Source organism: Hippopotamus amphibius, chromosome 11 (assembly GCF_030028045.1).
Source record: "Hippopotamus amphibius kiboko isolate mHipAmp2 chromosome 11, mHipAmp2.hap2, whole genome shotgun sequence".
NCBI classification, from domain to species: domain Eukaryota; kingdom Metazoa; phylum Chordata; class Mammalia; order Artiodactyla; family Hippopotamidae; genus Hippopotamus; species Hippopotamus amphibius.
Genome location: NC_080196.1, coordinates 42,352,394 through 42,380,152, shown reverse-complemented (window position 1 = coordinate 42,380,152; position 27,759 = coordinate 42,352,394). Strand labels below are relative to the sequence as shown.

General features: G+C 56.9%; 1 protein-coding gene across 3 annotated transcripts in view; it reads right to left on the bottom strand.

Annotated features, from left to right (window-relative positions):
- Positions 1 to 27,470, bottom strand: part of GRM4 (glutamate metabotropic receptor 4) — a 100,784-nt gene extending 73,314 nt beyond the window's left edge. For all 3 annotated transcript variants that reach the window (XM_057699493.1, XM_057699496.1, XM_057699497.1), the window contains exon 1: positions 26,952 to 27,470. In XM_057699493.1, coding sequence (XP_057555476.1) covers positions 26,952 to 27,470 — 519 coding nt within the window. The remainder of the gene's footprint in view (positions 1 to 26,951) is intronic.
- Between the last annotated feature and the right edge of the window lie 289 nt (positions 27,471 to 27,759).

Sequence of the window (27,759 nt, the reverse complement as noted above, 5' to 3'; positions counted from 1 at the left end):
CCTGCTGAGTGCTAATAAAATGCCCTTTACAGCTCAGCTTAGGGCCATCTGTCAAAATGATCAACAACACTTGGCATTTTAACAAAGCATTTTCAACACATTACCTCTGACTTCATCTCCAACTACCATCCTGGCCTCGCTCATGTAGCTCCAGCCACACTGGCCTTCTTGCTGTTCCCTTGAACATGCCAGACACACTCTGCCTCAGGGCCTTTGCACTGGCTGTTCCAGCTGCCTGACTGCTCTTCCCCCAGATATGCACGTGACTCACTTTTCTCACATCCTTCCCTTCAAGACTACTCAAATATCACCTTCTCAGACCACCCTATTTAATACCAACCCAGCTTCCCTCCCCTGCACCCCATCTCCACCTCCCTTGCTTTGATTTTCCTCATAACAATGATCATTTTCTAACACACTCTATGTTTACATGCTTACTTCATTTATTATCCACCTCCCCCTAAAACATCAGCCCCGTGAATCCAGGGGCCTTTTTTTATTCCCCACTGTGTCCTCAGACGCCTGGCACAGCACTTGGCTCAATTAACACGGGGGCCACTTCATTCCCTGCACACAGCCAGCCTGAGGACAAACTCAGCAGGGTCCTGAGCACCTTAGATGGGTGAGGAAACCAAGGCTCAGAGCCTTGGGGCCTTACCAAGGTCACAGAGACGGCTGAGTTCTGACTCTCACATGGTCTGACGCTTCACCTGGGCAAGTGGAGGGCACTGCTCTGCGGCAAGTGGGCCACTCCATGGCAGGGCCTGCTCACGGAAGATGCTCTGAGGTCTCCCTCCTCCCATCCCACGGCTCAGCTCCCGCACCTCCTGGGGCCTGCTGTGCCCTGTCCCCCTGATTTCACAGTGATACCCTAGAGGGTAACCACTGGGGGACCATCCCGCAGCTGCCTGTCTCTCCCTCCGCAGGACCCACCCAGCCTCTTATCAGGAAAGCAAGCAGACTCTTGGATTAATTTCCAGGCCTGCTCTGAATTATGTTTTCCAGGAGAAAAACAGACAGATGCAGGCAACAGGGCTTTGAACAAATACTTCCCCCGAAAGCGCTTTATTCAGTCCCTTGTCTCACCCTTTTAAACATTATATGTTTTCTTAGGAGCCCAGGAGAAAAGGGTGTGGGGGGGCAACAAGGCAGGGAGGCTGGAGAAGAATAGAGAGCGCGGCGTGGAGAGCCTCCCAGGGCTGACAAAGGAGCGGGCTCTGATGCAGGCTCGGAGGAATTACCGCAGATGAGAGCACCGGGAGCGGGTGGGGGAGCGTGCGGCGCGAGGGCGAGAGCAAACACGATCCTCAGATCAGCGCTTGTCCTATTTCATAAGCGAAACGTAGATCAATAAATGACACTCACTTTTGCAGGTTTTACATGCTGACTCTGTAACCTTGTCAAGAGTGACACGTGGGGGAGGCCGAGGGACGGAGGAGCCCAGAGTCTGGGGAGGAAGGCCTGGGGCCGGGGGAGCCCTGTGGGGCCACAGCGCCCGTGCCCCTACTCCTAGGAGGGCCCAAAGCCCAGGTTTCTGGAGGTGAGAAGCAGACTGCCATGCCCTCTGCCTTACTGTGTGACCGCAGGCAAGTCACCAGCCCTGTGAGCCTCAGTCTCCTCATCTGTCAAGTAGGCACAGTGGTGAGAACTGGCCTCTGTCCACCTCATTGTGAAGTTCACATGGGAGAAGGGACATGAAAGATTGGAAAGAGACACAAACATCCAAGCTGCCAGGAGCCATTATTATGCATCTGACCCATACCAGGTGCGGCAGGTACGGATAGAGACTCTGCCGATTCTCACCACGCCCTGAGAGAGGAAACCTTCAATCCGATGGACACGGGAGGCTGTGGCTCAGAGCTGAGGCCCACGCCCAGGGTCACCCAGCGTTGGGGCCAGAAGCCACACCCGGGGCCCCTCTGATGGCCAAGCAGAGCTTTCTCTGTGCCACGAGGCTGCCTGTGAGCCAGGGAGCTGGGCAGCGCTGGGCGCCAGGGTACGCCCACATGTCTGAGGGGTGGGGGCTTAGGATCAGCCCAGGGTGCTGCTGTACCCCAGGGGGCCAAGCTGAGGGTGCGGTGGAGCAGGGACCCGGCACTCAGAACGGGCTGGGCCGGGGCCGGGCATCCTGAGGGCCAGGCGGGGCGGCAGCAGGCAGGAGGCTGTGCAGGTGCTGGCGGAATCCGAGCAGGTCCAGGAGCTACCGTCTCAGGAACTCCTACTCCACACCAAGCTCTCCACAGGGATTCTCTCATTTAATCTGCACAAGATAATCCCATGAAGTGACTGCTATTATCACCTTCATTTTTCAGATGAGACAACGGAGGCCCAAGAAAATACAGCAACAAAATCACACCGCAAGTGGCAAAGCGGAATTTGAACCCAGGTCTGTCTGACTCCAGCATCTGGGTGCTCTCAGCCCTAGGCCCCGTGTGGCACACACTCTGCTTTTGCTGCCAGCCTCCTGCCCTCTGCCTGCACCATCCCTGCCCCCGGGAAGCAGCCAGGATGGGGAGCCAAGAGTCCTTGCTCCGGGCCCTTCCTCACCACATCTCTTGAACACAACATTTCCCATCTTCAACCTCAGTTTCCACATCTGTTCAATGGAGGGTTAATGACCCTTGGATTCACAAGGTAAGGACCGAGGATGAGGCCTCCACAATGTGGGGGTAACATCCAGAAGCCTCTTCCACAGAACCCGCTGAGCCCACCCCCAAGCTGTGGGAGTTGGAGGCAGGGCTGGGACAACCTCAGTGAATGAGGTGCCCCTGAAGCATCTGTAATGGCACTGTCCTGCCGGCTGGCGACAGGGGCATGGCCAGGCGGGGAGAGATGAACCACGGCATCTGCCCAGTGTTCTCCCAAGTCAGGCTAATGTGCTACGCGGCATGGAATGTACGGCTCTGTATTAATATAATATGATATAATGGGATGTATGAACGTTATTGAACACATGAGCCAATAAAAGTCACATCACCATCACTCTGGGTAATTTATATCACAGCTCAGCCACAGCCAGGCTGGCAAGGAGGAGGCCCCTCTGGAGCGAGGGAGCCGAGCCCTGGGCTGGGCAGGGGAATGGGTAGGCCAAGTGCAGCAATTTAGCCAAGACCACAGGCAGGCTGGCGGCTGGCCACGCGCAGAGCTCATCTCTCCCCTGCTCACCCCACAGACCCAGCACTGCCTCTCCTGCAGCCCTGGGGTAGAGCCAGCTGCTGAGAACCCAGCCTTCAGGGGGTGCTGCCGACCTCCAAGGGCTTCTCCAATTCCTGGCTGACCCCACCGTTGTCCGCAGGCACTGGCGGCCCCAGGTACTGACCCATCTCTCACCAGCACGCTCAGGAAGGGGCCCCCTACAGATGTACTCAGGGTGGTGTCCCACCCCAGGGATCCCCCTTGGGGGACGTCTGCTGTAGAAGCCCTATCTCCACCTGCAAAACGAGGGCACCTGGGCCTCCCATCCCATCGTGCATTCAATCAGAATATATTTACTAAGCACTCACTCTGTGCCCCACCCCGTGGTAGGCACTGGGGAGGCCATAGTGAGCAAAGGTAGACAAATCCCTTGTCCCCATGGAGCTGAGTCCTATGGGAGGGACAGTCTCTAACCAAATACACACACCAACACATACATAATCACACCCTCTGAGATGGGCTGGGAAGAGGTCAGGGGCCTGTGAGAGCCTGGAGTAAGGGCCTGGATCTGATCAGAGAACCCAAGGAGGGCTCCCTGAGGAGGGGCAGTGAGCTGACGCCTGAAAGATGGGTAGGCAACACCCAGGGGAAGAGGGAGGAAAACCCCAGATAGAAGGTGAGGCGGGTGCAAAGGCCCTGTGGCCAGAAGCCCATGGCTGGCTCAAGGAAAGGCAAAAACACAGAGAGGATGGTAGAATACAGCATGAGACGTAGCTGTACTGAAAACAGATCCAGGGACAAGATGGGACCCGCCAAGTGCAGTGGGAAGGCTACTGCCCTAGTCCAGGTAAGAGGTGAGGGTGGGCTGGGAGGGGGTGTCTGTGGAGACGAAGAGAAGTATGAGCCCTGCAAAGCCCTCCAGCTCCAAGTGTTTCCCTCCTGTGAGAAACTCTTGGTGAGCCCTCCCCTAAACTCTGAGCCCACCCAAGACCAAAGGAAGAGCCTGGAGCCAAGAGCCAGGCAAACAAGTTGTCCAGGGCCAGCTACCTGCTTCCCCACTGGGCCAAGCCCATTCCTTCAAGATAACTGGGCTCCTTGGGGTTCTGCAGGTGCCGCAGTGACACAGCAGAGTGAGGAGGGGCCAGGAACTCAGCCCAGAGCAGAGGGAAGTCTACCCCGCCTCCCACCTCCATTGCTGGCACCCTCTGCTGCTCTGGGAGCTGGCCCAAAGGGAAAGGGTCTGAATTCTAGTCTGTCACTAACTCTTCGTGTGACCTCAGACTAGACCCACTTCCATCCTGTGCCCCAGGTTGCTTATCTAATAATCATGAAATAACAATCACAATAATAGCTGACATTTATTGAGTGCTTACTATGTGGCAGGCTCTGTTCTCAACACTCATTTATTTCATCCTCACCAGACACCTACCATCGAGGTACTAGCATTCAGCCTATTTCACGGGTGACGGAACTGAGACCTGGAGGAGTTGAATTATTTGCCCAAAGACATGCATGTGAACCCTCGCCGCGGGGCTCCACCTGCCATCAGCCTCTGCCACCTCCCTGTGGAACTAAGGATGGACTGAGTCACCTCTGAGACCCCCCCGCTCTGTTGTGCTGCCTCTGTGATTCTCAGTCCAGAAATTCGGCCTCTGGCCTGGAAAGGCCCAGCCTCTCCCAAAGGATGGCAGGTATGATTTGGGGGGGAATCTCTCCCCAGACCCTTCTGTTTCCCTCCATCTGTGGCAGAAACCTGCAAATGTCTGATTCCGTTCAGCGACCACACTCAATCTGCCCACAGCGTGCCTGGTACTGGGACGTGGTGGCGACAGCACAGTCCTGCCCAGTACTAGGGACCTGCTCCACACTGTCCCCCAGCAGCCCCAGGCTCCCACCGAGGTGCCAGCTCATGAAGGCAGCGGCCCCGGACCTTCCCTTCCTCTTCTCCTCCATCCTGCGGACACCTTCCAGGAAAGCTGCCTGCCATGCTCATCTCAGGTCTGCTCTGGGGGCCTGGCCTGTGACCGTGGCTTCCAACCTCACTCATTTACTCCTGACGACACACCTTCCAGGTGCACATTATTCTCTGCATCTTATAGGCAACGACCTGGGGACAGGAAAGAAGTCATTGGCCCTCCATCCCTCAGCTACTGACAGGAACCCAGGTCCACCAATGCGAGAGGCAGGAACCCTTCCACCCCACTGCCCAGCCTCCCTGAGCCCTCGGGGAGGGCCACCCGCACGTCTGGGGCCTGTCTAGACAGTGAGGGGGCAGGCAGCACATGCCCACAGGCTCTGCCTGTCCCAGCCCACATGTCCAGTGTCCAGAAACCAGTGATCTAAGCCGACACGTCTCTGTGAGAGGGAAGCCCCAAGCAGATTTTGGCCCCTCTCACCCTGTGCCCTCAACTCAGGCCCCTGCACCACAATCTCCATAAAAGCCAGGGAGTTGACAAAGGTCTGCCCATGAGCCCAGGCCTCAGCAGGTCCCACTGGGGGCAGCCATGGCAGCAGAGCCCAGAGGGGGTCCCGCCTCCCAGCGCAGCCAGGCCCTCCCTAGGGGCCAGCAGACAGTGGGCACCTGCAGGGGCAACTCAGAAGGGCCGAAAGTCCCCCAACCAGCCCCCAACACCTGCTGCCTGGCCGACCTCAGCCCTCCCCCCATTCACTTCCCTCTGGCCACACTGAGCCCCAAGCATGGTGCGGCCTCACAGCCTTCGCACTTGCTGCGCCCTCTGCCCAGCTGGCTTTCTCCCCCCAGAGCCACAGGGCACACCCTTTCACTCATTCACATCTCCGACCAAATGTCACCTTCTCAGAGAGGTTGTCACTGAACAGCTCACCTCAAGCAGCCCCACCCCCTCCCTTGTCCCCTGACCCACGGCCCTTCTCACCCGACTTGATATAATATGTGTCTCTTGCAGGAAGTGTCTGGATTGGCAGCCCCTGTGAGCCCCAGGGGCCGGGGCATCTCACACCCACTCCCGCCCCCCGGGGCGTTAGAGGTCAAGCTGGTGCCCCTCCCCTGGCCCAGGCAGCAGGGCCATCTGTCCTGTCTGGCAGCTCTCCTCCACCCGCCCCTTCCTCCAGCTCAGGCCCAGAGACAAAGACAGCAGCGCGGTCCTCCAGGGCAGGCTCGGGGAGTGGAGGGTTAGAAGCCCACAAGGCACAGCCTCTCTCCAAGGGGCCCCTGTGTCCCCCAGACTACAAGGAGCCAAGCTGAGACCGGTCTCCCCTTGGTCATCCTCAGGGCTGCCAAGGTCTGGTGGACAGCTCCAGATAATCCAGCGTCATCCCGCAGAGTTATCAGCCGATGGGGGCAGGGAGGAGGAAACAATGCGCGCACGCGCGCGCACACACGCACGGACACACCTGGCAGCGCTGCCGAGAGCCGGCAGACTCGGCCAGTCCACCCGAACCAAAGGGCCCGCTCACACGCACTTGCCAAAGTGTCCCCGAAAGGTGTACAAACACACTCATACACCAGCGCTCACCCCTGCCCACTCCACATACACCCGGGGACACAGACACGCACGCACAGCACACACAAAAGTACGAGTCACACACAGATACACCTAGAGGCACACAGCGTGCTCAGAGCCAGGCACGCACGCTAGGTCTACCTGAGTGTACCTGACACCCCCGCCCCCACATGCAGGAGCACAAGCTCACACAAGCGCATGTGCGCGCGTGCGCGCACACACACGCTCAGGTATCAGGACTGGCAGGGGCAGCATTTACTGTGCATTTTGGGGAGCACAAAAGAATGTTCATAACACCCCCCCAAACTGTCACCTCCCTGCCCAGCTGCCCATTAAGCAGCTGGAACTCTCAACTGCCCGCGGTGAGCAGGAAAGAGCTGACCATTGGCCCCCATTACCACCCAGCAAGGGGCAGTTCTTCTGCGGGGCTGATGCAGCCAATGGGAGATCCAGCCTGGCAGGGGCGGACCTCAAGGTGGGCGAGGGCTGAGGAGGCCGGACAGGATCAGGGGACCGGACAGGATCAGGGGACCGAGGGGCCGGGCACCAGTGGGAGGGGCAGCCCAGAGGCCAGGAGCCTGCCCGTCCTGCTCCCGTGAACACCACGGGTGGGGGGCTGGATTGGCAGGCCTCCAGCCCCAGGCCCCCGCCCACCCAGCTAACCGGCACTGCTTGGGGAGGGTGCCCGGGCTGCCCGGCATCCCCAGTGTTCCCTGGGTGTCCAGCTCTCCCAGAAGGCTGCAGGGACATGCACACCCCCAACCAGAAACAGGGGCCTGGCCCAGAGACCCTGAGGCAGGGGAGGCTTCATCCCTCACCCCAAGTTGTACCTAAATAATTGCAGTAGGAAAGGGGAGGCAGGACCACTCTTGTGAACCAAGCCCCGCTCCAGCTCAGGGAGGAGAGAGCAGTGTCTGTAATTTGTTTTAATAATCCCGCTGAACTGGGAGAAAATTAACAAATGAGAGAGCAGCTCGAAATTAATCACACTTCCCTGTCCATCCCCCCACCTCCATCTTAATGAAGGTTATTTATCCAAAGAGCAATAAAACACAGAATTAAATTAAACAGGCCCTTTCGTCCAGTCCTCTCCCTCCCACCCCCCCTTCCCCGCCCCAGGGAGGCAGTGTCTCCCGCTCACAGCTCTATAAGTGGCGCCTGGAGGACCTCAGCAGATCCATGGTTCCCGGCGGCAATCAGAGGGGTTTCCCCAGAAGGAGCCCCACCGTGAACACGCTCCAGGTCTGGGTCTCACTGCCAGCTCTCTGCCAAAAATATGAGCAGCAGTTAACTCAACCACCCTCCCGAGGAGGGACGGAGGGAGCTTCCTGTGGTCGGGCCTGAGCTGATTGGGGGCTGGGGACACACCAGGTTCTATGGGGGGGCGGGGGGAAGGGCTTGGTGTGGAAGGTGGGGAACATGAGCGGCCCCCCAAAATGAGGACACTCTGGTGCCCACAGTAGGTTCCAGCCAGAAACACCCTCCTGGCCCCAGCCCCTTAGTGGGAAGGAGCTGGAAGGGGCACAGGATGCAGGGGAAGCTGAGGAGGGACCTCCTGCAAGGCCGGGACTCAGTCCCCAGTCCAGGGCACAGGCGTGGGGGGCGGTCACTGCACCGCCCTCAGGGCAGGGGTGCACCCCACACCCTCCACTTCCTGGGGTAGTCTGTCTGTCATCTGCTTCCCTAAATATCTCCTCCCTGCAGCTTTTGCATCCATGTATGTTTCAGCCAGGGCCACCATCTGGAGTCACAGGTTTCTAAATAACTACTCTCAGGGCCCCCCTCAACCATTCCCTTCGGTCTGCCCTCTAGCTTTGAAACGTGTAATAATTATGGCCTTCCCGCGAGAGCGTTCACAGACATTCTCCCATTTAAACCTCACATCAACTCAGGGAGGGAGACATTTGCCACAATGCTCACCTTATGGTGACCGAGGCCCAGCGAGGGCCCTGGACAAGGCACATCCAGCCGTGGCTGAGGGTCCCAGCCGTGGTGGGTCAGGGATTGGGGACCAGCGGTGTGGGGCAGGGGCAGGAAGAACAGGGCTCTGCAGAACTGCCAGGCCTCCTGAGGCTACTCCTGAGGGGCTTTCTGCGGAGGAGGGCTGGAGGCTGACTGTCCGCTGGGAGGAGGGGAGCCGGAGGGAGGGTTATTACACATAAACGCCCCCGTGCCTGCCTCTGCCACAGCTACACATTCAGTCCACACAGGGCAGCCCGCGCGCCTTTGAAACCATAAATCTGATCCCATCACTTTCTGCTAAAAACCCTCCAAAGGCTTTTCATGCACCTGGAGTGAAGAGTCACACTCTGTCCTGGGACCTAGGGTTCCTGCTGACCCAGCCCTGCCGCCTCTTCTCCTCCTCTCTGAACAGCCTCCTTATTCCTCACATGGACCAAGAATGTTCCAGCTTCGGGGCCTTGGCACTGGCTGTGCCCTTCACCCACAGGACCAACCAGGCACCTGGCTCCCTTCCTGACTTGCCTGTGTCTGTATTCAAATGCCCCTTCCCTGATCACTTGGTTTAAAAGAGCCCTTAGCCTCTTCCCTCACTCTGGAAACCCCTGGCCCTCTGCAATTTTCCTCCCCAGCACCTGGCCTCACTTGAATTATTGCTTGTTTACTGTCCTTCTCCCCCTCTAGAAGGTCAGCTCCAGGTGGGCAAGGATTGCATGTGCTTTTGCTTCCTGCTCTATTCCTAACCTAGGCTCACATGGAACCCACTAACTATTTGATTGGTGAATGAATGAATGAATGAATGAATGAATGAGTGACACTATGTTTAAGGCCACCATTAGGGCCACCATAACCTCCAGTCTGAACTGTTCCATCTGTCTCCTAACCACTCTCTTAGCCTCAGGCCTCGGCCTGCAACCAAACCTCCACTCCACACCCAAAGGAATATTTGAACCCCCAAATCGGACCAAGGCACCATACGGCAGGATCAAGTCCACGCTCTTGGCCTCAGCCCCTAATCCACCCCAACTCCCTCTCATTGACCCTCTCCTATGCCACGAGCCCCGCTGCATCCGTACCACACATACCTGACGTTCCAACCACACCTGTCCTTTCCATCAGAGCACTGTCATGGCTCCCTCTCTGCCTGTAGGACACTGCCTCCAGGCAACCACCCCACATGTGCCCTGTCAGAACCGACCTCTCCCTCCTCTGAGCCCCCGCACACCCTTGCCTGTACCTCCACCACACCCCTCCCACACCCCCAACTTGAGCTGTGACAAATCTTATGCATATCATACCTCCCCATCCAGGAAGGACCCAGATTTATTCACTGGCAATCTCTCCCATCCCCACCACCTGCTCCAGTATCTTGCACAAATTTGGAGCTCCATAAATATTTGCTGAATCCAATGGAACCAGTTCAAACACAACCCAGAGAGAGTGCCCATTAAGAGGGGCCTTTCCTCCAGGTTGCTGCCATTTCAGGCTGCTCTGAGGACAAACGGACCTTTGTGTGCCACTTAATTGCGGCACACAGGCGCAGCTGGCCCCGCAACCCGCTCACCTCTCCTCAGGGGTTGCCTGGGAGGAAACCAATTCACGGGGGTTGAGAGGTGACCAGGGCCCTGTTAAAACGGCAGTGCACCGCCTCTGGTCCAGCCACCAGCCCATAATAGCAGCTCCTGGCCCACCCAGCAGCTTGCATGTGGAGCACACGTGTGGCCACCCCCATGGGTGAGAACAGCAGGCACAACACAGCCACCACTGAATTATTTATTCCGTACATTGTTAGCACAGCAGAGAGAGCAACCGTGTCTCCAGGCTTCAATTAAAATATCAAGGCGCCCGCACCGTCTGCCCGGCCACATGCCCAGCTCCCACCAAAACTGGCAGGATAGCACCTCCTGGGAAAGCCACAGCACCCCCAAGGCCAGCTCTACTGCCCCTCCTCTGCTTCCCAACAGCCAAGTCCTGTTTTAGCATCAAGGACAGTGGCCTCCAGGCTCCTCTGGGGACCTGCCCCTGAGACATCCAGCAAAACTTTCAGGGCTCTAAACGACCACTGAGGAAATCGATGACCTGAAAGAGGCTTTCCGGCTTCCCAAAGCGGCCCCGGGACAAGCCTTGCTGTGTTCTTAGCCTAACTCCCATTCTCCATCGGCTGCCAGCCCACCCCTCCAACACTACCGCACACGGCTGGAAAGCAGGAGTCCAAGGCCCTGACCCCAGCTCCTCTCCAGGCTCCCTGACAACTCTAGGCAGGTCATGCCACCTCCCTAGGCTCCAATTTTTTCACTTGGAAAATGCAAATGACAGTGGCCAGGCTGTGACCTCAGGGATTGTCACAAATAATGACAAGGGATTTTGACAAGGTACAAACGTTGGCCATGCCAGAAGAGGGCTTTAATTTCATATGGGTGGGTTTCTTCAGCTTTCCCGCCCCTACCCCAGCCTGGAAAACCCTGATTCTAGGGCACAGACTCAAGATGAAGAAAAGGCTGACAGATCCTTCAGGAGCTGGCTGGGTCACAAGCTAACTAGGTCCCCCACGAGATTTAATTCAACAACCCCCGGACTAGAACATGAGGCCGAGTGAAATCAAAGTGGGCGAGCTGGAAAAGAGCAAGAAATTCCAAACACATGCCGCCAAGAACTGTGGAAGGAGCAGAGGCTTCGGGGATAGGCAGTGCTTATCCAGAAAGGGCTCCGCTGCTTTCTGGATAAGCCTCAGTTTCCTCACCTGTAGAACAGGGCCAGTGTTACTGACTTCCTGGCCAGCGACTTACATCAGATAAGTGACGTGAAACTCCTGACACAGGGCCAGGCACGTAAATTCAACTATTCATTTTGTGAAGCACCTGTGGACGAGGTTCCAGTCCCTAGAGACAGAGCAGAGAAGAAGAGGGACACAACCGTGCCTTGTAGAGCTGACATCCTAGGGACCAATGCTGTTATCCATCAGGAGGTCAGGAGAGGCGGTATCCGAGACGGGCCTTTGAAGCACAGGTGGAATGTCAAAAGGAAAAAAAAATGTGGCGAGAAAGTATAATCCCTTTGGGGAAATGTTTGGCAGTTTCTCCTAAACCTAATCATTCATGCAGCCAAAGAGCCAGCAGGCATATATATTTGTATTTATATATATAATATAAATGAGCACTTACGTCCACTAAAAGACATGTACACAAATGTTCAGAAGAGCTTTATTCCTAATAGCCAAACACTGGGTTCAGCCCAGAGGTCCGGCAGCAGCAGGATGGGTAAATGAATGCTGAACCATGCAAACAGTGACACAGTGGAGTAGTGCAGAGCAACGTAAAAGAGCAAATCATCAACACGCCCAGCCCCACGCAGGAATCTCACACATAATGTGAGTGAAAGAAGCCACACACGAAAGACTGACTCTGTGATTCTGGTTGTGTGACGCTCAAAACCAGGCAAAACGAATCTATGCTGTTAGAAATCAGGCTACTGATTAGCCTTGGGGAGGGAGGGATGTGGACTTGGAGGGGCTCAAGGGAATCTCCCAGGGAACTAAAAATGTTCTGTATCTTAATGACAAACAGTACGTGCATTTATAAGTAATGCCCCTGAAATTTGTGTGTTTTACTGTGTGTAAGTTATATTTCAATTTTTTTTTTTTTTTAAAGAAAAGGTGGACAGAGCATTCTTCAGGGGCTGAGGGAACATCAGAAGCAGAGGCTAGCAGATTGGACACTGCGGGGGTCAAGGAGTGACCCAGGGGAACTGGACTGAAGGTGGAAGGAGCTGGAGGGAGGGCTGGAGTCCAGGTGGACGAGACAGATACCAAGGCAATGCCACCCTGGGAGCCCAGGGGCTCCTGCCTCTTTCTCCCAGACCCCTCCTGCCACGCATCCCTCCTGTCCACAGCAAATGGTGCGAATGAGGTCATCTCCCCCCGCTGCTGACCTGGCCCCCGCCCACCCCCTCCCTCAGCCGCCACACTGGATTCCAATCATGGAGCTGCGTTTCCTGGGATTTAGAGGCTTTCCTCCCGAGCAGGAATCAAGTGAAGCCACAGTCCCCCAGCCTCCGGCCGGCAGTCCAGCTGGGTACCTCTCCCCACTCCCCGGGCATCACCTGGTTCTGCCTCCTACACTCCACCTGCCACGTCCACCTTTCCACCCACCCCCACAGGTAGCACCTGAGCACCTGTCACTCCCAGGAGAACCGCTCCAGTTAGGTAGGGCTCTCCCACGTCCTGCTTCCCATCACCTAGCGCTCCAGCCTTCACTGCCACATCTCCTCATGGAGAGACCGTCCCCTAGACATGTACAGACACGGCTGAGGAAGCAGCTCAGAAACCTCACACCCCACCAGCCACCAGTGAGACACCACACAAGCCCGCCTGCTCCTCTGGGCAGCTCCTGAGCTGAAGGCCGGGGTCCAGCGCGGCCTGCCTCCCACGATCTGCTACAGGAGGCTGCACGAAGGCCAAGTCCGATGAATCGGCCACAGCGCCTCCTCTGGGGCCACGCTCCCGGCCACAGGGCACCACCGCGTCCAGCCCTCGCCGCTCACTGGCCAGAGTACAAGAAATTATAAACACATTGCCCTGTGCCCCAGCACGTGTTTGTAGGAATTCTCCCTTCAGAGACCTGCAGAGCAGCCGATCACAAGGTCACCCACCGTGGCTGTTTGTAAAAATACAAGATCGGAAACTACTAAGCGCCTGTCCTGAGGAGACAGGAAGCAGGCAGTCCTGGGGGCCACACAAAGGCCTTCCGCGCTGACGAAGTGAACCCTACGAGCGCAGGGAGCTCACCCAGCAGGGGCTGCGGGTGTGTGACGTGGCGCGGAGAGCACACGTGTGCACAACCCCCAAACACACACGCTAATGAATGGTGCCTAGTGCGCGACACGGCAGCCACACCCAGGCTGAGAGTTCTCTGGAAGGCACACAGGGAGCAGTGGCCGCCTCCGGTGAGGCTGGGGCTGGGGCACGTCCTTGGGCTGCTTTGAGCCCTCAGGGGAGGGTCTGATGCGCTCACACAGTAACGCTGTCCCTGAAAAGGAGGCCGTGCCCGGGGTGCTCCAGGTCCCCCAGCGGCCAGAGAAAAGCCTCGTTCCGGAGAGAGAAGCATCTTTAAAGGAGACCCTCTCAGGTCCCCAAACACACACACGCTCTCTCCCCTACCCCTCCCTCCCCCCCCACGAGAGAGAGGCCAAGACTCAGGGCCGGGGGAGCCCAGCACAGGGGGGGGGGAATCCCCAGTCTGCGGCTGGGAGGCGCGCGGAGGGGACCCTGGTCCAGGCTGAGGGGGCCGGGCGGGGTGGGAGTGGGGGCAGGGACGGCAGGCGAGGGGGCTACTCTCCTCTATTGAGTTTGTTGTACTTTCCTAATTGATTTCGTGTCTGTGTCACCGGGATACTTAGGACCATCTTAGAAACCACTTAAGCAATTTAAAATAATCAACGTACTTAGAAGGCACTTAACATTTCCTCACACTTCAGGCTTCCCATCAACCCCTTCCCGCGGCGACCCAAGGCCGCCCCGCAGTCAAGAGAGACCCCCGCAGGGGAGGCAGCCGCCCGGCCAGGCCCACCTCCTGCGCCACCCCAGCCCTGCAGCCCCAGGCAGGCGGGACAGCCAGGCCCCCACAAGCTCACCAGCCTGCTGGCTCGCCCTCTCTCCCTCTCTCACTCTCCTTCTCACCCCAAGGCTGTTGGACACAGATCCCTCTGCCTGGAATACCCTCCCCTGCCCACCAGCATGCCCCTCAGCTTAGCGAAGTGTGTCCTGGCTGGGGAGCCGCAGCTAGTTGTCCTCCTACAGGAAGCCTTCCCTGATACCTCCCCCCAGGCAGGTTAAGGGGTCCCTTTCACTCACCTCCAGGGCACCCCGTCTACCCCCATGAGAGCACTCATGTCATTGTCATTGAATTACTGCCCATCAACTTCCAAGCTCAGGGTCCTTGGCCCAGACTCTGTGTTTCTGAAGCACGGAGCAGTCTGCACAAAAAAGCGGGCCCTGGTGTTTGTTAAGCAAAACAATGAACCCAAGCACGACTTCACAGATGGCGTCAGAGAGGACATCCCTCCTCTGGGTGAAGCCAGAGCCCAGCCAGGTTGCAGCTACCCTGGGGACACCACAAGCTACCCCCTAGGGAGTAAGGGCCAGCCCTGACTGAGTCTTCACCATCATCATCGTCCCCATTTTACACATTAGGGTACCCTAGCTCAGAGAGATCTAGCAACTGCTCCGAAGTCACACAGCAAGTCTGGGGCAGAGCCAGGAGGGGCACCGCCAAATGCAGGCCCAAGAAGCCCCCGAGGACTTGAAATAAGACTCCACACCCTGAGTGTCTCCCTAGCAGGGCCGGCTTAGACCCAGGCACCCCAGGAACACCTGTGTTAACAAGCCCCTGGGGATCCCAGGGGTGAGGCAGCTTTGGAAACCAGTGCCCTGGCACAGAGTGTGGGAGCAACGTGGCAGCTTCTGGGGGAGTTCAGGTGGCTTATTCCCTGCGAGTCTGCAATTCTGCTCCAGGGTGCGACCCATGAGAAACTCTGCAAGAGCACAAGGAGACGTTGGCAAGGACGGTTATGCAGAAAGATCATCGGGGTGCCTGCTTAGGTGACCTCACAGAACGGACAGTAGCCACACTGGGCACTGTCGCAGCGGAGAGCCACCTGGCAAAGGAGAGGAACAAGGCAAAGCTCAACGCAGTGTGACATTGACCACACACAGAACACACAGAGCGTGATCCTAGGTCTGTCACGCTTACAACATGCAAAGCAGAACTAAGTATTATTTATGGAGAGATATACATATATGTTTTTTCAAGTGCACAGGAATTAAAGGAATTAAAAAAACCCTTACAGGACAGGGCTGGGGCCATCTCTGACGGGGAAGAAAAGGAGTGAGACGAGGAGGTGCAAGCAGGGGCCTAGATTATATGTGTGATGTTTTCTTTCTTAAAAGGAAAGCAAGTTTTAACACAATTAGAGTAAAATATCAATATTTGACCAAGTCAGGGGGTGGTTACAAGGGCAGTTCATTACATTATTCTCTATAATTTTCCATATGCTTGAAAGAGTGCATTATTAAAATATATGATGCCTGGTGAAAGAGGGAAACCCCTTCCTGTCAGACCCACATGGGAGATGCCATTCATCTTTACTGAAGCAAAGGGCTCTTTGTGAGAGCTGGGTGCACCCACTTCCCTGCACCCCGCTTTCCACAGGTCTCCTCTATGAACTGAGCTGACTATGGAAGCCAGGACCCTCCCAGTCCCACCCCCAGGCCTAAACTGCAAATGTCTCCCACCTGGAATTCACTCCTAAGGGTTAAGCTTTACCCTCCTCCTGCCCCTCTGGGGTGGAGACCACCCCGGATCCCCTAGCAGCTTCTAGAACCTGAGCCTGGACGCGGGGAGGCTGCTCAGCCTGGAAGGAGGAAGCTGCACTGAACACCGATGCTCCCCTGCCACCCACACCCTGAGAAAGGTTAAGGCAGCCCTGTCCTCTCCCCTAAACCACAGCCCCAGGGGGGATGGAGAGTGAGGTAAGAGCTGCCTCTCTTTACTCCACAGCCCTGACAGGAGACACGGAGGACCATCAGGGCCCCTCTCCACTCTGCCCGGGGCAGGGGTGGGGCTCAGGGGGCTTCCGCCCTCCAGAAAGTTCAGCTGTGATGAGTTTTAAATTCCCCTGGGCCCCTGGCCTGGTGGCACCCTCACCGTGCCTGCGATGGGCCGGGGCTGAGCAGAGCGCAGGCCTCCTGGTCACTCTGGGGCACCTCTCTGCAGACCCCAGGAAGAAGGTGAGGCCCTAGGAGGACGGAGGTCCAGGAATGAGGGAAGAAAGGAGGGGGCAGGGAGAGCAGCCAGCCTCCTCCTCACGCGCGACACAGGGCGCCGTAGCTACTGTCCTTGAGCACCTCTGGGCACAAGGCCCTGTGCTGGCCGCTCTTCATCGTCCCATTTAGCCCTCAAAACCACCCTCTCCATTTCACAGACCAAAAACCTGGCTCAGAGAGTTTACGTGACCTGCCCAAGGTCACAGAGCAGTACACGGGAGAGCTGGGATTTTCCCTTTTTGAAGCAGGCCCACACCCCTGTGCCTGGCCTGGTCTCCCCACAGCCCTGGGAAGGACACAAAGCCAGCTTTTGTCATCCCACAGGCAAGCAACGTGGAGCCCGGAGCAGCAGCAAGGTGTGCCCGCGGCCAGGCCATCCTTCCAAGGAAATTTCTGGAGCTCTGTGGGGGGCACCCTGAGTCAGGGGTGGGGGCCCAGGTGCGTTGGGTGCCCGCTAGGAAGTGCTCCGCACAGATGCCGACGGCCGTAAACCGGGTGTGAGGCAGGTGGGTGTCCAGAGTGGATGCAAGTCTGGGGGTGCCCAGCCAGGAGCAGGTGGGCTTGACAGCCGCTTCACCTCCTGCCTGAACCACTGGGCCCTGGGTGGAGGCTGCCCCAGCCCACCCGGGGAGAGGCCCAGACGGAGCCAGAGAGAGTCCGAAAGGAGCCAGGAGGGAGAAATGGGGAAGGACACGAGAGGGAAACAGAGAAAGCCGCGGAGTGAGACAGAATGAGTCAGAGGGCTGGGGACACACGTACAGAGAGAGAGGGCCTCAGACGAAGGGTGTCCCTGCTCCCCTCCCCCAACAGAGCCTCTGGCCTGGACTCTCTGCAGCAGCCCCAGCACCAGAAGCAGCACGGGGAGGCGGGACGCGAGGTCTGGGCCTGCATCTCAACACCGCGCTCCAGCCCAGGCCCCCCTCCACCCCCACCCCCCACCAGAGTGCGTGGCATGCGAAAAGGTCAATTGGAATATAAAGCAGAATTTGCCTTCTTTTCATTTCCAACATGTCTCGGTCATAAACATGCCAGCTCAATAAATTGGGGGGAAGCTGAAAAGCACACAGTTCATTCCCGGCTGGGCAGGGGGAGGTACGGTGGGCCTAACCCTTCAGCCCTGGGAGCCCCACCCCCGTGGCAGGCACAGCTCCCTCGTGCGTTCCAACTCTTGGTCCCAAGGAGGGCAGCCTCCCTGATTTGTCTGTCTGTCTGTCTCCAGGCTGGGCACTGGGGGTGAGGGGATGACCAAGAGAGAACCCGCCCAATCCTGCCCTTGATGTGCTCGGGCACTTTGGGGAGACCCGCGAGTGCCCCATGAGAGACCCCATGTACCCAGGATTTCAGCCCTTGGAGGGTCAGGAAAGTCTTGGAGGTTGAGTCAGGGCTTGGGGGAGGAGCCCGACTCCGCCCATCAGACATCAAAGAGGACACTGGAGGAGGCGGGCACGGCCCAGACAAAGACGCGCAGGCAGGCTCCGGAAAGCACAGCCCACGAGCAAGGAAGGCCACGGGCGGCAGTCTGAACCCTGGGGAGTAAGCTCAGCGCTCCTGCAGGAAAGGCCCCAGGTTAAGGACTGGGGTCAGAGCCCACCTAATTCAACGCCCTCAGCTCACAGAGAGGGCAGCTGACCTGCACAAAGTCACACAGTGAGTCAGCAGCAGAGCCAGGCCCAGAACGCAGGTCCCTCAGCTACGGGAGGCTTCTGGAAAGGGGACCCCCAGCCCTCCCCCGAGGGGGGAGACAGAGCTCACCCTACCATCCCCCACTCCTAACAGTGTGAGGGTCGGAGGACCCCAGACCATCACTTGGGGGACTCCGGTACACTCGCTAGTCCTTCCTCTGCCAAAAGCCAGCAACCTGCCCCTCTGCCCTGAAGAGCCCTCCACCCTGCATGGCTCAGACCACACTCCCCTCGGAGGCCCCGTGGAAGTTCTGTCACCAGAAGGGGAGGACTGATATTATTGACCCTACTGCGTGCCCACCACACCGCCAGCTCCCCACTCTTATGCATCCACACCCTGAAAGATGCGTGTGATTCTGCCCATTTTACAGATGAGATGGTGAGGTCCAGAGAGGCCCAGTGATCTGGGGCCAGATTCTAAGCGACCTACTGTGTGGCTGCCTGCAAGGCTGTAGCTCTGGCCTGCCCCCTATAGCCAGGCACTCAGCTAGTACCCAGAGTCTCCACGCCAGGCCCTGCCCTGAGCCCTTTCTGTGTATTCCTCATGTAATCCTCACAAGGCCCTATGAGGTGAGGGGTACAAGGGGCCCCGTTTTACAGACAAGGAAACTAAGGCACAGAGAGGTCAATAGCAGGTAGTCACTAGCAGCGCAGGGCTATGAACCAGGCCATCTGGCCCAGGGCCTATGCTTGAACCACTGAGGGCTACTGCCCCTCAGGGTCCTCACCTGCCTCCCTCTTGTCTCCAGTTCTGTTCATCCTCAGGTCAGGGAGGGGGGAACAGGGAAATGAAGAGGGAGGAGTTAGAAGAGGTGCAGGGGTGGGGGGGGCTTGGGATGGGGACGCCAGCAGGGTGAGAGCCAAGGGAATGAACTAGCCTCTTAAATGGGTTCTGCCCTTAGGTCTCCCCCACCATCAGCTCTGTGGCTTCACAAGGACTGGTCAGGAACCACCTACCTATTTTACAGGTGAGGAAACTGAAGCCCTGAGAGGCCCAGTAACTTGCCCAAGGTCATAGAATCCTGTGACCCTCCTCCCGCAACACCCTTTGCAGCTAGAAGGGGCAGGATGTGGGTCTTGGAGCCCCCATGATCCTCCTCTCCCTCCCCCCAGGGCTGTCTGGGTCCTCCCTCTTGAGCTCCTGGGTCAAGTCAGCAACCAAACACAGTCCTGCCCCAGGGCCTTTGCACTTGCTGTTCCCTCTACCTGGAAAACTTCCTCCAGATATTCATAGGGCAACCTCCTTCACTCAACTCAAGTTTATGCACAAATGTCCCCCTTCAAAAAGTCCACCTCCAACCACCCTGTCTAAACTGGCACCCCCATTCCCCATGGCTCTCTAGCTACTTCCCTGCTTTGTCCTGCAGGGAACTACTCCTCCGTAACAATTATACGTTTCTGTGTTTTACCTGTTTACTGCCTGCCTTCCCTTCAAACGTGGAAGCCCACGAGGGCCAGGCCTCCATCTGCTTTGTCTCCTGCTTTGTGAAGTTGCTTAGCGTGGCAGCTCTCCACTGGGGGTGCACCTGAGTATCACCCGGGGAGCTCAGGCCCCATCTCACATCAATTGAATCCAAATTCCTGGGATGGGGCTCGGATACCCGGGTATTTTAAACTCCCCGGCTGATTCCAACGTGCAGCCAGATGGAGGCCACCGCTGCAGCAGTGCAAGGCCCGGAGGAGGTGTTCAGTGCAGGCTTGGTGAGTGCATCCATGAAGGAATGAATGAGTGAGTCAATGAATGGGTTCTCCCGATGGGCCGACCAAGGTCCACATGGGGCACGGCGAGCCAGAAACCAGCAGTCGTGAACTTGAGCCTCCCCAGCTCAGCCCCTCTTAGCTTCTCCACAGTGTCACACACCTCGCCCAGGGGCCCTGGCAGCTCCTCCCCGGGCTCCAGGAACCCACCAGGCCTCCTCCAGGGCGTCTCCAGGAAGTCGACCCAGAGGCCCCCAAAGGCCTCCACTCCCTCCTTTTCATTCCCAGTAAGGAGCCTGTTTGCCAGTCCAGTGACCAGAGCTGAAACCCTCCTGCTTCCACTCTGAAACTTCCCGTGTTCAGACAGCTCCTGAAACCCCAGGGTGCACCCCGGAGGAAGGGGGCTTGAGAGGGCTGCACGGTGGGCAGGGGCGCTCCCTGGAGAGCCCACATGGGACGGGGATACCAGGACACTGACGAGGACTCAGAGCATCTGTCCAGCAGCCAGTTGAGCCTCCCAGCAGGTGTGCAAATACAGACCCGGCCCCAGGGCTCCTCACCCACTGGAGACCCAGGAATCCAATGCTCCCCAGGTAACTGTGATAAGCCGCCAGGCTTGAGAACCACAGGGGCAATGCAACCTGTATCCCAGCGCCCCACCCCCAGGGACAGACTCACCGGGAGCACAGAGAGAAGTGGCGGCCCAGTGGACAGGGCAGCTCCCCAGGGCATGACTCCCATCCCCTCCCCTCCCTCCCCTCTCTGTTTAGAAGCTCACCTGACCCTGGGTCTTGAGGCCCCCTCCCCAGACTCCCACCACAAAGGGACACTCAGGGTTTGGGGGAAAGAGAGATGCTGTAAAAGCAGAGGGAGGGCTGTGTGGTCCTCACCTCAGGAGAACAGCCCCTGACAGTCACCCTCAGCAAGACCACTTCCCACGCCTCCTCCACTCCTCCCCCACTCCCTGGGTTGCCCAGCAAGTCACACACTAACGTGTATCCAACCTGTTCACTACCATCCCCTAAGCACCTGCTGAAGGCTTTGCATACATTATCACCACTGCCAGATGAGGATCATCACCCCTTGTACAGATGCATAAACTGAGGCTCAGAAAGGACACACAGTGAGTATTGGGCCAGGTCTCAAACTCAAGCCCATCTGATGGCCAAGAGATAGGAGAGCAGAGTAGTGACAAGGGTGGATTCAGGGCCAACCAGCCTGGGTTCGTATCCCAGCTCCACCACTTCCTAGCTGTGTGACCTTGGAGAAGCTGCTGAAATTCTCTGTGCCTCAGTTCTCTGTCTGTAAAATGGGGATAACCACTGGGCCCCTACCCCTTGGGGTTGCTGTGAGGATTAGGGCAAATCCTGACACAGGACACATGCCACGTAAATGCTGTGACTGTTTCACCCCAACGGCCTCTTCAGGAGGGTCCCTTACTCACGCCGGCGTATTTGCATTACGTGAAAGGAATTCCGTAAGTCAGCAAGAAGCTGGAGGTATTTGGGGGGGAAGAAACACATCCAGGTGGCTCAGGGGTCACCAAAATGGTGGGCACCGGTGGGCAGTGGCTGGACCCCACGGTAAGGTGAGCTCAGCTGCACTCATCCCCACAGCCAGGAGCTCATGCAGGCTCTCCAGACCTGGGCCACCCTGCTGTCACCGCAGATTTGGGGGAGCCCTGGGGGCTGCAGGTGCCTCACTCGGCCAAGATTTCCAGAGGGCCCCCCATGGATCTGGCATCAGCTGGGGTCCTATAGGTGCAGCTCAGAGGCCAGCAGGGCTCAGCTGAATGTCTCTGTCTCATCTACTCAATTGCGAGGGCGTAGCTCGAGAGCAGCCCTAGACAATATGTAAATGAACAGGCATGGCTGTGCTCCCATAAAACTTTACGGACACTGAAATTTGAATTTCATATAATTTTCCTGTGTCATGACATATTGCTTTTAATTTTTTTTCAACCATTTAAAACGCGGAGACCATTCTTAGCTCATGGGCCATACAAAAACAGGCAGCAGGTCAGAGGGGAAACCAAGAGAAACAGGAAAACAAACAAAGAAACACAGACAGGACTAAAAACTGGTGAGGGTCATGAAAGGGAAGATGAGAAAATAAGGTAGAATAACTGGGGGATGGAGGGTGTTTCTCTGAAGAGAGTCCACTTAAACTTTCGACTGAATAAGAAGAGTAGGAGGAGAACATTCCAATAGAGAAAAGACAGCAGGTGCAAAGGCCCTGTGGTGGGAAAAATAGCAAGGTGTCTTCCAGGAACATAAAGAAAACAGTAGGACACACATGGAGTGCACCCGGGAAAGGCAAAGGGATGTGGTCAGGGCATCAGGTAGCACAGGGCCTGTCAGACTGGAATTTTGGAAGTTTGTATTTTAATCTAAGAGCAATGCTAAGTCAAGAAAAAGTTTAAGCAGGGGGATGAGCAGGTTGGATTTGGCTTTTAGGAAGATTGCTCCGGTGGCTAAGTAAACGTTGGGCTGTGGAAAGACCTGTTTGGAAGCAGAGAGAGGAGATAGAGGTTTCTGCAGGGTCTGAGTGAGAGAGCACAGGCTGGGAGGTGAGGAGACTCCAGGACGTGTCCTAAAGGAGAACCTGCAGGATTCACAGACAGTAGAAAGACGGAGGTCAAAAATGCTGCCAAGTTTTTTATCCTGGGCACTGAAAGGATGGAGCTGTCTTCAAGGAAGGCAGGCAGGCTGTTGGGAGAGTGGGTGGACCCTCTCAAAAGTTCCTCCTAGTTGTGCAGTGAAAACACTCTGAAGACATGAAAGCCACATCCTCAACAGAACATTGGGTATCAGTTGAGCCACAAAGGTTCCCCAAGAGCCCTGGGCCTGGCGCCAAGGAGCAGACAAGCCAAGCACCAGGCAAGCAGCTTTCTCTAGAAGCACCACAAACCCTTACAGCACTTACGGCCCCGCGAGGCACAAGCCTTCACAGGTCTGGCTGGCATGGCACAGACGGCCAGTGTCGCCCACCAGCAGCCCTGACCCAGCCTCTCCTAGGAAGCTGGGCACCTGCCCCCCTCATCCACCTGCTGGCTGGCATCCCCTCCATCCTCTCTCCCGCCTGCCCCTTCCTGCCCTCCCCCACCCCACCCCACTCTTAGTGCTCAAGGCCCACTGCGATGACAGCCTGAAAACCCTCATTACCCACAAGTTAAGTTGGCCACTCAGTCTCTGCACCACAGGGAGACACACGAGGCCTAGCAGATGGTGGGGCCGCTCCAGGATCAAACTCAAAGGTCACCGTCTGTCCCTGCCCACCCGGTCCAGCCTCTTCCACGTCAACGGAGTCCCTCATGCTGACTTAAAGCCCAGCTACAAGCTGTGCAGTGACATTTCCTGCAGGCTGACTGTGTGCCAGGCACCAGGCTAGGCCTTTTCTGGACATTAACCCTTAATTCCCACACCAGGCCTAGGAGATGGCTATCATCTCCATTTTACAAAGGAGGAAACCGAGGCACAAACAGGCTAAATGATTTGCCAAGGTGGCAAAAGTTGTCTGGCTCCAGTGTCCAAATTCTTAACCACCATGCTAGGCCATATCCCCATCCTCAAGATAGGTTTTTTTCCTCCACTGCAAAATTAATGAGAGACTCAATGCAATGATTTCTGGATCCTTCTGAGCTCTTACAGGTCAAGGATTTGAAAACTGTTTCCTTCCAGGGCACATACTGTGTTCTTTCCCCCCACCCCAACAAGGACTGCTCTCAGGAAAAGATCTTATTGGTTCGCTTATACTACGGTGTAAATGACTGGTATGCTGAACAGATATGGTGGATATGGTGAGGTAACTGGTGGCGCAGAGATTCAAACCCAAATCTGACTGGCTTCAGAACCTGGGCTGTCCCCACAACATCGTACTGTACAAGCCACACCCTCTGGGTTAGGCTCGCCTCCAAAACATATTCTTCACCTCCATCAATATTCCCTTTCCTAGGAGAATGGAGCCAAAATGAAGACAAAGGAGGGGGTGGGAACAGGGGCATAAAGAGTGTAAGCTGTCAGACCCACAACGTCCCAAAGTCAGGGCTTCTGATCCCTCATGAAGGCCTGGGTTCGAGACCCACTTCCAACCCTGTTGCTTTGGGCAGGCAGTCTGGAAGGAGTCAGGTCTGGGAGCTATCATTTCATCAGGCTTGGTTTCCACATCTGTAGGACAGGAAGTTGGGCCCTCCCAGCCCTGGCAGCTGGGAGTTTTGCTCACACCCTGGCCTTGATGAAACCCCATCACCATTCTCCAGACAGGAAATCCCCCCTTGTACCCCCAAACTCAGAGCTCTCCTCTGAGCTGTGCACAGGAAATCCACCTCATGGAAGAAGGAGAGCTGGAACGACAGCCTCTGGGGGAAGTTCCCAGTAGGCCCCACTAATAGCCTTGGCAGGAGCGGGACTGGGGCACCGTGGTGCCCTTTGAAACGGACACCTGACACCGCAGCTCCCACGGCCCCCGAGGTGCCCCTCCCTCACCTTCTCCTGACTGAGGCTCTGCTCCTGACCTCCCTCCCCAAAGTTCAACCTTTCTGCCTCTGTAAGTGGCTTTTCAGTTTCTCGCCCAGCCTCTCATTTCTATCAGTTTAATTATTGAGGAGCCCTCTTGTCGCCAGCCTGGAACATTAACGCTGTGAAAAGGGACCCAGGGACTTCGGACCGCAGCCAGCTGTCTCCTTCTGGCTCTCTCCCCATCTCCCCCACCACCTGCCCCCCCGTCCTTTCCCAACAGGCCCCTTCTGTCCCCCTTCCTTCTCCCCTCCCCAGGCCCCTAACTCCCAGTCCCATCTAGCTCTCTGTGCAGCCTGGGGGACTCCTGCCTCCCCCACCCCCACCCACTCATCTCCCTGTGATCTGAGGAGATACAGACAAAACCCAGGCCACCGCCACATTCATATGGGACCTGATGGGCAGGGGAAAAGGAGCACCTGTGAGCCCTTGGCTGGTGAGGCCCTTTGACCCCAGGCCCCCTCACCCCACCAGAGACCTTCCCCATCCTGGGAGAGGTCAGCACAGAAGTCAGAGCCCACTGCTGCATGGGGCTTCCACAAACCCACTCATAGGCCTAATGCTGACAGCGATCTTTCTTAGTGCCTTTGCCATGTGTCCAGTGACACCTCTCAGTTCCTTTGATCTTTTCTACCTCCCTGTAAAGTGGGTACTGGCTCCCCTCTGGGACATGGTGGGGAAGGGCCCTCACCAATGTCATAGCCCCAAGGGCCCACTCATGTTGTTTTATCATCTTTATAAGACACTTTTTAAAACACCCAGAGTCACTAAGGCATTTAATACAAAGCTCAGAAAAGGACACTGCAGCAGCCCCACGTGTGTGGTCTGGCCTTCTCAAAGGCGGGGGACTGTGCCCCACTCAGACAGGCTGACATCTGCTGCATGACCCAGGCAGCCTCACCTCCCAAGCCCGGGGAAGGCAGTTTGAAGTGATGACTCAGTGTCACCGAAGCCATCACTAGGTCCAGGCCTGGGACCACCGAGCTTGCGTCCCCTCCCTTCTGGGCCTCTACTCCTCACTGCAAAATTGGGCAGGTGAAGGGACCGGACCAGGTCCCATTCCCCAACCATCCCATCAACAAATGTCCTCGAGCAACACTGCTCCCCAGGGGTTGTTCAAATTGCCCACTACAAAGGCAAAGTTTCCTTCAAGTCTCCTGCTTCAGCGTGATTTTGCATCCTTCAGAATGCGTCCATTTGTTTTTAAATTAAAATAGTGTTTTCACCCAGATCATCAAGTAAAACCAGCACTACAGGAAGAAGGCCCAGAGGCAAGGACTGCACAGCTCAGACCGGCCGATGGCAAGGTTCCAACCCCACTGCTGCTGTGACAGGACCACTCCAGTCACCTTTCTTTCCCACCCACCCCCACAGCCAACAGCGACATCCCACCATTCATCCCCACTTCTACCCTAGACTCCAGAAATGCCCCCAAGTACTGATGCATCATGGGATTGAGCAAACAGGTTCCAGAAAGGATCCAGGAGAGATGGCTCCAGCCTCAGCGCATCCCACCCTGCATGAGGCCCACCAGCCTCTCTCTGTCCACTCCCTACCTCTCAAGACTGAGGAGACAAGGGGCTAACTCCAGAGGCCGAGAATCTGACACCAGCGTGAAGAAGGAACCCAGAGGCTCCCTTTGTGCCTCCCTTCCTCCTCCCTCACCCTATTCTCTCTCTCTCTCTCTCCCCCTCTCTCCTCTCTCTTTCACACACACTCACACACACACACACACACACACACACACACACACACACATCAAACGAGGAGCGGGCACATAATTATTGGTAAAATGCTTGTAATGTTTTTCTCTCTACCCGGTAGCTTTCAGTTGTTTTAGCAGCTTAGCGAAGCACTTGGCTCCAATTGAATTGCAAATCAGCAGCTCTTGCCCCAGGAAGAGAGGAAGGGAGGCGGCAAAGAGGGGGCAGGGAGGGAGTCCAGAAGGAAAGGGAGAAAGGTGTGCAAGAAGAAGGGCAGAAGGAAGGGAAGGAGCCAGGGAAGCAGCCAGGGAAGCTAGGTTCAGGGCCGAGGGCACCAGAAACAGGGACTGCCCGCTCCTCCAGGCCTTTTCGCATCCTCATCTCCATTTGCAGCGGGCACTGTAGCCAACGCCTCATCCAAAAAATCAGGACACATCTTCTAACTATAATCTTGAGGTGGAGCGGGAAGGCTATACGGGGCTTTCTTAACTACCCAGAAGAAAAACAGATCTTTCTTGGGAATTGCAATTATTGGAAAACAATGTCAAAACAAAAGTGCAGCTTTTTCTCCCTGGCAATCTCCAACATTCACATTTCCATTCTATGTCTATCTTTTAACCTGTCTACCTTTCTATCTACCTATATTTCTATCCATCCATCTGTGTGGGTTTTTTATATCTCTGTCTGCCCATCTTCTCCTCCCTTCTGTTGTTCGTCAGCACTTCCTTTCCCCTCCTGGTTCAGAATTTCCCACAGAGGAGCAGAGTTGATCAAGGAGCCGCCTGCAGCAGGTGCAGTTTCAGCACCACGGTCAGCACCACGGAGCTGGGTCCCTCCTCCCACCTTCACTCTGACCACAGGTCAGCCCCAAATTCTCAGATACTGCTGGAGGTGTTGGGAAACACACTCTCTCCCTCCTATTCAGGAGAAGAGGAGAAGGGAGCTGGGAAGGCACTAACCTTGAAGAGGCGAAGGATGTTGGCCACCATGATGGAGACCGAACTCCCCGAAGCACCGATGACGCCCGCCACACGCTCAGGTTTGGTGATGATGGGCGGGCCACCACTGCCACAGCGGACCTCCGTGCCGTCCTTCTCGATGAGCGCCTGCACGAAGGTCAGCGACTGCTCCAGGGCATGGGTGTCCCTGGAGCAGGTGTCCAGTATGCGGGCGCCCAGCGTGATGTTGGGCAGCAGGTCTGGGTCGTTGTTGATGCGATCCAGGGCAAAGAGCATGGCCTCCAGCCGGTGGATGCCCTTCTCCTTCTTGAGTTCTCCGCAGGCCTTGCCCTCTGAGCCCCGGCCGTGCACCGGAAACAGGCCTCCGAGAGTGATGTCCCCATCTATGCGGATGGAATTCATGTGGGGGTGGCCTTTGGGCTTCCCCAGGGATGAAGGCACCCAGGGCCCAGAGAGGCTGAGGAGCAGGCAAAGGGGCAGCCGGGCCCACCACCAGCCCCAGCCCCTCTTCCCAGGCATCTCGGAAATCCCTAGAGACCCATGAACGGCAGGCCTCACTCCTAGCCTCGAAGGGCCCCTGGCCCCACAGCCTGGGGGAGCATGGGCAGAGCAGCCCCCACAAGTCTCTCCGGCGCAGCTTCAGCAGCAGGGTGGCTGATGGCAGCCAACAGGCTGAACCATGCTGGTGCTCCTCGCCCCGCGGCCAACACTCAGTTGCAAGCACAGGCCATGCTCACAGACGGCAGGGAGTGGCCGGGGTGCAGCAAAGCTCTGGTCTTGGTCCCCACGTCCTGCAGGCCTGTTCTTG